The sequence below is a fragment of the Pelobates fuscus genome, chromosome 1 (genome assembly GCF_036172605.1).
Source record: "Pelobates fuscus isolate aPelFus1 chromosome 1, aPelFus1.pri, whole genome shotgun sequence".
Classification (NCBI taxonomy): Eukaryota; Metazoa; Chordata; class Amphibia; order Anura; family Pelobatidae; genus Pelobates; species Pelobates fuscus.
This window is the reverse complement of record NC_086317.1, coordinates 24,728,632-24,741,773: the sequence shown is the minus strand read 5'-3', so window position 1 is coordinate 24,741,773 and position 13,142 is coordinate 24,728,632. Positions and strand designations below refer to the sequence as shown.

The following is a 13,142-nucleotide window of genomic DNA, read 5'->3' as shown; positions in this document are numbered from 1 at the left end:
TTCACGCTGTGTGAGGACCTCCAGCGTCGCTCAAAACCCCATAGGAAAGCATTGAAATTTGTTTTCAATGCTTTCCTATGGGGAGACGTAATGCGCATGCGCGGCATTACCGCGCATGCGCATTAGGTCTACTCGGCCGGTGGGCGGGATCAGTCTCGCCCACCGGCCGACGGAAGCACAGGGAGGAGCGGCGCAGAGGAGATGACAGCGACGTGGGACATCGCTGCTGCCTCAGGTAAGTGACTGAAGGGGTTTTCACCCCTTCAATACCTGGGGATTGGGGGGTGGGAGGGAGAGGGTCCCTCCAGTGCCAGGAAAACGGATTGTTTTCCTGGCACTGGAGTTTCCCTTTAATTCTCTTTTTCAGTAAGGTTGAAATATTTATTCTTATAATCAAATTGATTCATTTCTCTATTAACCATTTAAAAAATATATATTTTCAAAGATAATTTACGAGCAAACTAATAACTGAACGTCAAACTTGGATATGTCCTCACCATTGCATTTGACTCATAAAGTTCATCATGATGTATCAAACCTGGAAATATTCTTAGTATTACAGTTCAACAATGATATTTAAAAAAAACAAAAAACCTGTAGATGTTCTTTTCACTATTGCAGGTTAAAGGACCATTACAGGCACCCAGACCACTTCAGCTCAATGAAGTGGTTTGGGTGCAAGGTCCATCTAGTGTTAACCCTGCAGCTGTAAACATAGCAGTTTCAGAGCAACTGCTATGTTTACACTAGGGTTAATCCAGCCTCTAGTGGCTGTCTCACTGACAGACGCTAGAGGCGCTTCCGCGCTTCTCACTGTGAAAATCACAATGAACTTTCCTCATAGAGATTCATTGATTCAATTCAGCTCTATGAGGAGATGCTGATTGGCCAGGACTGTGTTTGAATTGTGCTGGCTCTGCCCCTGATCTGCCTCTTTGTCAGTCTCGGCCAGTCCTATGGAGAAGCATTGTGATTGGATCAGGCTACCACTTCTGCTGATGTCAGCAGGCCGTGGGCAGGTATAAAGGAAACGGGGACAAAGCCAGCAGCTCCAGACTTGAATACAAGTAGGTTTTACTCTAGTTAGGGAGGCATGAGGGGACCAGGGTGGCTAGATGGTGGTTTTAACCCTATAGTGTCAGGAATACATGTTTGTGTTCCTGTCCCTATAGTGCTCCTTTAAAACTAGTGCTTTTTTCATTTGAACTCCATACAAAGGACTACTCAATATTTTAGAGGTCCCATCTCATGGGGTGGGGCCTTTTTCTAGCAATTGGGCAGCAATGTTTAATTTTTTACATTTTTAATGTGGCAGATGGCGAGCTGCCACATGGCTAGCCCCTGCTCAGCTGAGGTTTTTTTTGACAAATTATAATTTGTGCTGTCAGCTGCAAATAGTTTGGATTTTTATATTTTTTAACAATGGATTTTAATAATCCAGGTTTTCAGGTTTATTCAGAGGATATTGTTAAACAGTGTGAACAATGCCCAGCTTTTGCATTTTGACTAGCCCCTTACAGCACCAGATAGTTTTGCCCCTTTTGGTACAGAGACATTTGGAGTTTAGTAAATAGCACTCTCATGTCCTGGCTTCTTAGTACCAGTAAAGAACACTATGCTATGGTCCGTTCTATTATATGGAAACTGATTTTATTTATTGGCTTCAATTTATAAACTGGACTAGAAAGCAAATAAACTCCTAAAATGTACAGCACTCGCTAGTTAAAAAAAACCCACAAAAAAAACCCTCCTCTGTACTATTTACCAACATGACTTGAGGTTTCAAGTATTATTATATTGAGCCTCTTTGCAAATAACTGAAGTTACTGAAGTTCATGTCTAATTAAGTGTGATTTAGCAAGATTAAAGGGATCTTTAAAAAGTGTCTGATAACTTAAATTGAGCTGTTGCCAATCAAATAATTAATTGATAATAAATAAATATATATATAATACATAATAATACGTATAAATAATATAATAACTACAGGTATTATACATTGAATGGATCATTAAATTGTATATATTCATTCAGAATAAATTAAGTAAGATTAATCCCCAAAATTATCAATCATTAATTTTAATATGGGAACCAAAATGTACAAAGGTAGCAGCCTACACTCCTACTACTGTAGTAAAGGAGAGAGGTGGAACTTACCCTTTAGGGGCTGAACTTTTGCATTTTGTTTCACTAAAACTTTCTCGTCGACTTTCTTTGTTTAGTTCAGTTATGGAGGCAACATCTTTGGTCATGTGTTGTCCTACTGGGCAAATGTAACAATAGATGATTACATATTTTAAAATGTTCATGTCAAGCAGTATTATAATGAAACGTGCTGTGATGGATCCTGTTGAGGACCGATGACTTTGTTAGTTTCTCAGACTGCTCATTAAAGAAATGTAAATGATTATTTCACAATGGTAGCCCTATACAGCTGCCCTGTATTTAAATACGTAGGATATTTACAGGGCTCCCAAAAGTACCTGGACAGGACCCGGTCTTATTTCAAGGTCCTCTCCTCCTGTCCTGGTTTAGTTCCCTGGTGTCCCTGAATTTGGACCCCAAAATCAGAACTATCCTGTTGAAAACAGGTCTGTTGGGGGCCCTCCAATTGTTTACTACTGTTGTGTATTGTTTAAAGCTACTGTAAGAGGTACGAGATGTGCAGTTTAAAGCACAACGAAAATGCATCATTAGACAAGCCCGTGCTGTGCAGCGGACCATACTAGGACCATACAGATAGTGATTCAGGAACTTGACAACAGGCTGAACGCCCACCTATACTGATTACATTACTCCCAATGTCGGGAGGAATGCATTTAATTCTGGAATATGACCTATAGAGATTCAATTGCTACACTAGTATCTTCCTAAACACCAGAAATATGCTCACTGATGGACAAAACTTTGACCTCATGTTCTGCTTACTGTATTAGCCCTGGTAACAGTGGGATTCATTGGTTCTGTAACACTAGAGTAGGGCTAGGCAACCTTCGGGCACTACAGGTGTTGTGGACTAGATCTCCCATAATGATGTTAAAGCCGTTAGTGCCGTAGATTGCCTACTCCTGAGCTAGAGTGCCATAAGTGAGCTACATGATACGTCTTCAGTTTCCTCTAATAACTAGTAACTATTCATTACTCTTAATCTAATGCAACACCTACTTATTCCTCCAGTTATGGGACATTGGCTCAGCGAATGATATATAAACAAAGTGGATGTCTTGAGATTGAAATAAACGGATCACGATTCCGGATTGTAAAGTGTCTGCAGGAAGGAATCCATGAAATGATATTTAAAATATATTCTCAGCCTCTGGATTGTAACAAATTAGTCGTTTTATTTATTTCACCCAAATGTTGGCAACTAATGCACCAAGAGATGCAGAATATATATTTCTCTCATCATTGAAAAAAAACATTGTTTTTTTTTAGCTAGGCTCTTAATGTCACCAGTTAAATAAACAGTTCTCACGCTGACACATTCTCAAAAAGGACATGTGGATATCACTTTAATTTTTCCCAGCTGTGACTTATTCTTAGAAAATGTTTTATATTTGAACATTTCACAGACAGCAAAAAGCCATCAGCGTGCGTACTACATGTGTTGAGAATGGAAAAAAATAAAATAAAAAAAGTCATAGCTTTTTGGTTGTAGAATCAATCTGTCGCCTGCAAATCAAGCATGTGGCATGTTTATCTTTAGGTAAGGGTAAAGCATGCACTCAGTTTCAGATTGCCATTTCCTCATCCAACCTATCATTACTGCTGGTGGGGCTTTGATGAGACAAATTTGCCTTCACAGGATGTCTCACCTTGACAAAACACACACCCAGATACTCACACACACAATGTTCAAACACACTCACATAAATGCTTGCACGCATACACACAGCAAGACACTTACACTGGCACAAAGAGATGCCCTCACGCACACACAAAGACCTTCCATGCTCACATACAGCGACACACTCTCACAAACAAACAGGGAAAGACTCCCACAGACATTAACACCATTACTCATACTCACACAGGTACTTGTGTGCTACACAGCCACTCTCACAGACACTTACACAGATATTCTAATGCAGACAGATAGACATTTCTGTCTTAGACAGGCAAACAGTGAGAAATAAAGGGGAAGGACAGAGACAGAGAAAGAGGAGATACAAGGGAAATAACCGAACAGAGGAAAACAGAAGAAGATAAAAAATGGTAGAATAGGAGTGGGTAACATAGAGGGTGCAGAGAGGTCGATGAAAAACTACAATAGAGAGATGTTAGGAAGATAAAATAAAGAGGGAAATAGTTAAATAGATGGGAATGAAAAGGGATAGCAAATAAGGGAAATTATGAAAAAGAGAAACCAGACAGGGAGAAACCCAAAGAGTCATAGTGAGAGTAAGAAGTGGGGGCTATGGGTGGAGAGAGTCTAGAGATATAAGAGATATGATGGAATAGGGAAGATGCATATTGGAATGTATTCTGTAGGTGTAGAGAGTAAAATGAAGACAGATTAAGGAATTGATGACATAGAAAGGAACAACCGAATTGTGAGGAGGGAGAGGTAAAATATGGAATAGAGATGAATAGCAGGATAAAATAGGAACATGGGAGGGAGAGGAAGCAGGAATGAATGAGGGATGTAAAAAGCAATACAAAGAACAGCCACTGTTACAATGTTTAAATAATAAAACATTTCAGAGAAAAAATACATTAACAATACATTGACATATTCCAACCAGGACACCACAACGTGGTGTCAATATACAGAGGTGGTCATGTAATGGGTCAACAGAGGTAACGTAAATAGACAAACAAAATAAAGAGAATTCTCAGACATTGTGCATTATAACGTGAAAATTCATCCACATTCTATTAAACGATTCACACTAAACTAAAGGATTATTCAGCTAAAAGTGTCTGGTACACAAAAAAAAAAAAAAAATCTTCTGAAAAGGAAACTTCAAAGTGACTCACAAAGTGCAGGAAGCAATGCAATGTATGCAGACACAGATTGTCTGTACTTACTACTGAAAGCAGAACTAATGTTATATGGGTATTGTACAGATGGATATTCGGGGGTTCATTGTTGGTTTCCAGCTCTCATTAAGGATCAAGTAGATGAACAAACTGGCACGGCCAATTTAACAGAGCTTGTGAAAGTGAAAACAGCTTGCAAACCGCACATTATTTAATCGTGGTACACAACCCTTGCATCCGTCTTGTTATAGGCGTGTGTATGTGTGGTATCTTTCATTAGTAATGTAGACTGCTTCACCACATGTGCATCTACAGAAATGTCTTGATTTGGCCCATCATGTCCAGTCATCAAATTCATCTCAATTTTCAAAGAAGACACTAAATTTTTTTAAAAACATTTTTTAAATGGATTATGCTAAGAACAATTCATGGAGGAGCTACACGCTTCTGATCGCAATTTCGGTCCTCACACTATACGTCGATCATGTTATCGGTAAGTTCAAAATATTGTATAATGTTTCAATTGTCTTTTGCAGGAGAACTGATTTGAATCTCATGTACTCCTACTTTGCTGCAGATGAAGCTCATGTGATCTCTACATAAATAGAAACACACAAACCTACAAGGTGATGGGAGATAAGGGCTCCGTCACCTCGTGTACCCAACCGCACAAACATGTTTATCATTGTTTAGTTGTTTTGTTTCCTTCACCCATTGTACAGCTTTGCGCATTATTTTGGTGCTTTAAAAATAACAACAGAAATAACTAAAATAAACCATTAGCTCATTTAACCTGCTCATTATGGAATCTCAGACTGAGATTAGCTTGTTTGTTTTAGAGGATAAGCAATTCATAGCCTGAACATTCTTCAAATGGTTTGTTTTGTTAGCTTTTACTGATTCCACAGGAAGGCTGTTCAAGGCAAATGCCAATTTTTCTGTAAAATAATGTTTCAATGTATTGACTCTCAGACTGTCACTCTTCTACTTTAAGTTATGCCTTCTTGTCCTGGTTCTTTAAATTGAAGAAACATCTGTTCTATCCCATTTCTATGCGTGCACATTCAGTCTTGATGGTGATTAATTTGTGGGTAGGAACAGACTGGAGAGCTTCCTGGTCTACAGCTACTCCTGCACCCGAAGAGCCGTGATGTCTAAACTTGACACCACAAATAGTTGGGAAGAAAAATTCTGGGTCGGCAACACTGTGTGAAGACTGCAGAGAGAATTAAAAGTTTATTCTTATTGTTTCTTCCCCTCTACAATCCCTATACACTATGGAGTCAATTCACTAAACAGTGAATTGAAAACAAAATTGCTAATTTATTTTTCAGATAGTAATTGAGTGCAGTTCTTCAATAGAATTTGTAGCCTGGCAATTTAAACCTAAAGTTAGAAGTTTGTTTTTTAATTCACTACGTTATGGTATTTAATGAATGAACCTCTAATACTTGCACCCCAGCCAGTGATCAGACTGCTCATTATAGGGAAAAGACAGCAATGGCTAACATGTCATGTGATCACCAAGTGTTCCATTCGTCTTAATGTATCTCGACTCATAATGCTACTTCCCCATCCATTATAGCAACATACTATTTGTAACAAAGCTGATTTCCATATTAAAAACTCTCTGAGCTTAGATGTGGCTTGTGGTAGCTACACAAAGCTTATCTTTACAGGAATTATGAAATCGGACCCATATCACAATGTAAATACATGTCTAGGTCCTATGAAGGTCATTTCATGTTGGCTTTTATGACTTGTCTACATTTACATTTTCTTTACTCTAAATGTATGTATCCAAATTAGACCTATCCTTTACATTAAAAGATCAGTGAATCACGTGATATACAGCTGTGTAGTTATCTTGCATGTAATACACATAAATTAAATCTATGGAAGGTTGAGTATGTCAGATACCTGTTTTTCAATGCTTTAACATGTAATTTTTTCTTGATAAATATATGCTAATCCCCCCTCCCATGCTAGCAGCTGATCACTGTCATAAAAGGTTGGGCAGGTCCGCACTTGATAAGGGGTGCTAAGGAGAACCCTGTATTTGTAAAACACCTCTCAAATGTTTTACAGTTGTGAATAGGGTGCTTAAAGTGGCACTGTCACTTTTGAGTATTTCCTAAAGACATGATCTCTATAAAATACTGATCAAGACTGCTTTGGAATTTTAGTGAAAATTTAACACAATCCAAAGATATCACAAGATAAAGCAGGGACTACCTTGTCTGGTGGTTGACAAAGTTGACAAAAGGCAGAACTCTGCCCTCAACCTTTGTCCAATCCCAGCAGCCATCACAACTGACTGTTGTGGGATTCAGACATGCACTCTGATGAGGCTTCAGGCAAATGAAGTGCCAGGAGCTGAAAAGGGATAGCAGGGTGAACATGTGGACGGGTGAGAGAGACTTACCTTCTCCTACTCTGCAGCCACAGTACCCACGCTGGATCTGTTAATTTCAAGGATCTTTGTGATGTATGCAAAGACAACCAAAAGTGAGAGAATGCTTTAAAATGGCCTTTAATAGTAAGGATTTTACAGTCCTCGATAATCGTAAATGTAAAATCAAAGGCAAGCTACTTGATCGCCACTGGTAATATAATTCAGGAATATTCTATAAAGGTCAACATTGAAGCAGTGTTCTAAAACGTTATCAGCTGCAATGTAAACCTATGCTGATTGGTCCTCTTTCAGAACTTTGCCCCCAGAAATGCTCTGTACAAATATGTCCATAGCACATATCAAATAAATGTCAAATAAATCTTTCATCATTAATAATATTCATGCTAATTTGAATGAAAACATGAGTAGGTTTTCTTTTAAGTTGTGAAAGAATTTCAGGCAGAGCTGAATACAGATACAGTGGTGGTTAATTTACTAAGCAAAAGTGAGATTTAGCGAGTTTGCACAAACTGGCAGGTGTGCATCCAGGAAGGAAATGTGGCAGGTACGGCCCGAAATGTATCCGTTGGAGCAGTGAAACTATGTGGAATGGGCCTTTACATAGCTAGGAGGCAGGCATACAATGGGTTAAGATTTAAGTGGGTTGACAGGTCAAGGGGCCTATAGGAGTATTAATAACGGACATTTTGTGTAGGAGCCATTTTAACTAATCCTGACTTACTTGTTGTTGTCCCACCCTCCCTCCCTTGTTTAGGTTTTGGTATGGGTATGTCACTTTTGTTATCGGCTAGTGCAGGTGGGGGGGTGTAGACATATTTGGGGTAGGTAGAAATGGTAGCTGGAAACATGGAAGTTCTGTATCAATATTCACTTGGTTGGATTTGGTATTTGGTAGGTTAGAGCCCGTTGGTGGCTCTCACCCTGGTGATGTAGGGGTGTCTCGGTATACCCCTACAATGTTTTAACCTGTTATATTATGTTGCCTGTTGTGGCTGTGTGTGTTGTATTATGCAATTTAATACTGTTATTGATTATGGATGTTAAGTTATGTTATGGGTCATTGTCAGGGGGTAAAATAATTGGGGATGTAGTTAATGGTATATGTGCAGAGTTTGGTCTGACAATGACCCTTTGTGAAAATATATATATACCTTTTAATTATTAAAGCCGTAACATTTACCCACTTTAATTTAGTTTCCGTGTCTTTCTGGGTAGGAGGGTAAGTCAGGTAATGTAAGGCATTTGCTGAAAAGATGACTATGCGCATGTCATGTGTTTCACGTGCATGTGTATGGGGTATAATATCTAGCGTACATACATAGCAGGATTACAGTAAGTCCTGCTGTACTAACCAAGGGTGTCTATATGCTGCTAAGGCACTCTTGTGTGTGCAGAAATACTTAGAAAAATACATGTATAGTCCGCGCATGTTCAGTAATACAGTCTTACCGAGGATTTTTTTCTCTGATGTTTCTGTAAGGAGAGGACTTGAGAAATCACCCAGCGTCGGAGACAGGGGTTAAAACTGGGACTGTATCAGTAAAACCTGGAAAGTTGGTTAGTATGTGAAATTCTAAAAAAGTGTGCAAAATCAGGGTCAAACCAGCTGAGTTACAACAATCCTGCACCTTTTACAGTAGTTATAATAATACACAATAACATTAGAAAGGGTGGGAGTTCAGGTCTGAAGTGGTCAAAGAGCATGAACCCAAAATATGATAAGTAAATTTAGAGAGGAATCCTTGCCCAAACGAGATAATGAGATACTAATTCAATGTCTAAAACTTCTCTTTTATTTTTATATTATTAAAAAAAAAAGAGTGTCTCAATTATTAGTATAAGTCATATATGATAGGTATGTGTCAATAGTGGATAAAATATTTTCCTGGTGTTACAAGAAAAATCTACATTATTATACTAATAATTGAGAAACTCTTTTTTTTTTCAATAATATAAAATAAAAGCAAAGTTTTAGACATTGAGCTAGTATCTCATTATGTCGTTTGGTCAGGAATTCCTCTCTAAATTCTAAGTAGCAGTACAAATGCAGGGTTCCCAACAGACCCACTTTCAGCAGGACGATCCCGATTCTGGATTCCTGTCCTCCTGTCCTGAAATCGTGTTCTGATGTCCTGTGTTTTGTTTTGTTGACTAACAAGTACAGAATTTGTAAATTAAAAGGGTAATTAAAAGGGTAAGAGAGAAAGAGGGAAGAAACAATGAGGAAGAGCAGCACGTGATAGACAGCGGAGATGGATTTCATGACACATATTGGCTAATAGAAAGAGTGGTGTAGTAATCATTTGATAACGGAAGAAGGAATCTAAAATTAGGTATCTTTACTGAAACAAACTACGTGACAAACCATGTCTGAGTTTTAAACAGAAAAATGGTCAGTGTGTTCGAGGGTCTATATTACCAAATCAGACCATTTTTTGTGGTAGGATCCGAGTATTATGTTGCGAGAATTCGGCATTTGTTCCCAGGCGTGATTACAATCAGTGAGGCTATGATATTGGTAAATGTTGGTAGTTATGGTGTGTTCCACTAGTGATGAAAACATACTTTTGAGTTACGACCAAAATGTTAGAGTAGTCTATGATAAGAAATGCCATATAATACATGGCTTGGTTTAATGTAATACATTAAAAACAAATAATTACAGTATTAAGTTTAGTATCACCATGGAAGCCGAATCACAAATGTATCTTTACAATATAGCATTATATAGTTACACTTCAATCAATCACTTTATAGTGATCAATATATCAAAGTAAATAATCAGATGATATTACGAAGAACTAAACAGAAGCACTAATGGAGAGGCAACAATTGAAAGCGAGGATATGCATTTATTCTACCAGTATTTTAAAGGGACACTGTAGACACTGTAACTGCTTCATATCATTTTAACCAGTTCACTGTTATTATGGTTATGGTGCCTGCAGTGTCCCTTTAATACAGAGTCTGAGGTAAATCTAAAAAGTCAGAAATACCAAAGTAAAAAGGAAACGACACTGTTTATTTAGGAATTAAAGATCTATATATTTCCTCTGCAGTGGAAGATTGTATTCCCTTTTTATACTACCTTAGCCACCAAGATAAGAAGCAAAGTGCTTTTCTGATTAATTTTCCAAATAGGAATATGTAGGTTACTGCACAGCAGAAAATATAGCTTTTTACATTACCAATAAGACATCTGGGACTGAACCTTATTTTCAGGTCATGAATATATCACTGACAGCCATACTGAAACACACATACACACTGAACCACACAGACACTGACAGACTCACACACACACAGATATACTGACACACTGACAGACATACTGGCACACTAACAGACATACACACATACATATATACTGACACACACACACTCAGACACTCATGCAAAATTTGATAACCACCCTTTCTTACCTTTTCCTGGAGGGTGGCTTCCCTGGGGTCCAGTGGGCTGGCTGGGGTGGCTGGGAGTTAAGCTCTCCCGGCCTGGCCCCCTCCTGAACAGCTCCTTCCTCCCACTGCTGCTTAAAAGCAAGGGCACGGTCGCGCTGTTAAAGCACCACAGCGCCCGACCGGGCCCCTGCTGACACAGGCCCACCAGGTGGCCCTAAGTGCATGGGCCACCCGATGGGCCCCCATAGTTTGCGGGCAGAGGGCAAACGGAGCAGCTGTCTTGGCCCCCCCAGCAGGGACAGGGCCCGGGGCAGCTGCCCTGTTTGCCCCGCGTTAAAGACGGCCCTGCATAAAGATTCAATACGCATGCTGACTGCATTGGAATTGTATTCCAAGCATACCATCAGTCTTATGGGCAAACTTGAGGTTGTACAATCCCACCAGCTGTCCCAAGAGGTGGCTGTGAGATTTAGGCATTTAGACACAGTCTTGTGGGATCCTCCATAGACCTCAATGTTGTACTCTTGCGCACTGACGTGGCTTTTGCCACGATAAGGCACTAGGTGGTGAAGAAGGTCTGCAGAAAGAATATGGCAGTGGCCATGAAGGACAACTTCAGGTAAGTAAACCTACCTTCCACTGCACCACACAGACACCACACCCTAACCTAACCTCAGATGTCACCTTCGGATTTTGCAGAGACCCCCACAAGTGACAGATCTGGTTTAACTAAAAACGGATAATTTACTTGGCCTCCAGGTGGCAGAGTTGCATTGCAGATATCATATTAGAATGTATGCAGCTACAGATCGAAGTAATGACAATAAATATCCTATGCTTGGCTCACTATTTAATGAGTGCAGTCAAGCCATATCAATACATCATCTGCTTTATACCTGAAATCTCTCTTTATTCTTCTCTCTCTTTAATATACATTTATTATTGTTGGGTAAGCTTTCCAAATGATTTAACATTTTTAGATACATTTTAAAATGAGTTAATGTAATAAAAAAAAATTAATCTAGCAATACTGTGATATTGATATTTTTTTTAGTACATAGACTTTTTAAAAATTTTGATTTTTTTTTTTTACACGTTACATTTTTGATACAAAATATTTTAAACCATTATCCAAATATATTGAATTGATTAAAATTAATATTGAAATTTGAAAGGCGTATCCAACAAAGTTAAATTGAAGCCTTAGCATCGCAGCCCATGCTAGTTTCCACCATATTTCTCTGGATGTCAATATGCCCACTGAGTCCAACTGGTAGAGTCAGCAGGATGAAGGGATCACTTTGTAAGACAGAGGTTTTTTTTACACATCACTTACAGCAACAACATCCAGTATAAAAACACATCAATTAAATAGCATTTCTAAATGGCTAAGCAAAGAAAACAATTAGAGGTTTAAAGTAGCCACTTTAATAATGATCTATTTATCACACAAAAGTTTAGGAAAGTCCTTTGTGTGATAATATTTAAACGTCTTTATCTTGTTTGTGTTCGAGGACATGTAATTTTAATTTTGCCAATAGAAGAATCAAATAATCAAACAACTGACTGCATACAATTTAGATGCTTAGAGGGGAACCATTACTTCTCTGCTAATTTAAGGAGGAGGATAAATTGAATAATTGTTCGCTCTCTGTGCTGACTGCCGGGTGCAAAGGGCAGAGTCTATAATAATGTTCAACAGCATACCTCCCAATATTCTCAGGTTCTGTATTACAGTCTTGAATTCAGGGTCCTGTACGGTGACGTACATACCGCGGTCGCAGGGGTCGCAGCTGCGACTGGGTACCTGCCGCCATCTTTTGCGGCCCAGACCCGCGCGGTAAACCGCCAGGGCCACCGTCCAAGGAGCCCATGCTGTCAGGGCCACCCGATGGAGATGGATTGTCAGGGGGTCCTGACAGCATGGGCTTGGAGATGGATTGTCAGGGGGTCAGCGCTGGGCGCTTTAACAGCGCGACTGGGCCCCCTGTGATTACATCACACGCTGGGAGGAAGTGACTGCACGTCACTCCTCCCAGCTAACACACACAGCCCGGGAGTAAGCAGAGGGAGTCACAGTGGGAACTCTGACTCCCATCAACCAGAGCCACCACTGGACCCCAGGGAAAGTCACCCTCCTGCACCTAAAAGATAGGAAACAGGAGGGTGACTTAAACATTGTGTGTGTGTGTTTTTGTTTGTATGTATGTGTGTGTCTTTGTATGTAGGTATGTGTGTGTGTGTCTGTATGTATGTCACTGTATGTATGTGTGCCTGTATGTTTGTATGTATGTGTCTTTGTATGTGTGTGTGCCTGTCTGTGTGTGTGTGTGTCTGTGTGT

The 13,142-nt window shown here is 39.4% G+C and overlaps 1 protein-coding gene across 2 annotated transcripts in view; it reads left to right on the top strand.

The window, feature by feature from the left end:
* Positions 1 to 5,196: 5,196 nt before the first annotated feature.
* LOC134586616 (B- and T-lymphocyte attenuator-like) overlaps positions 5,197 to 13,142 on the top strand; it is a 35,147-nt gene continuing 27,201 nt past the window's right edge. For both annotated transcript variants that reach the window (XM_063442259.1, XM_063442250.1), the window contains exon 1: positions 5,197 to 5,476. In XM_063442259.1, the coding sequence (XP_063298329.1) occupies positions 5,389 to 5,476 (88 nt within the window). In that variant the 5' untranslated portion in view covers positions 5,197 to 5,388. The remainder of the gene's footprint in view (positions 5,477 to 13,142) is intronic.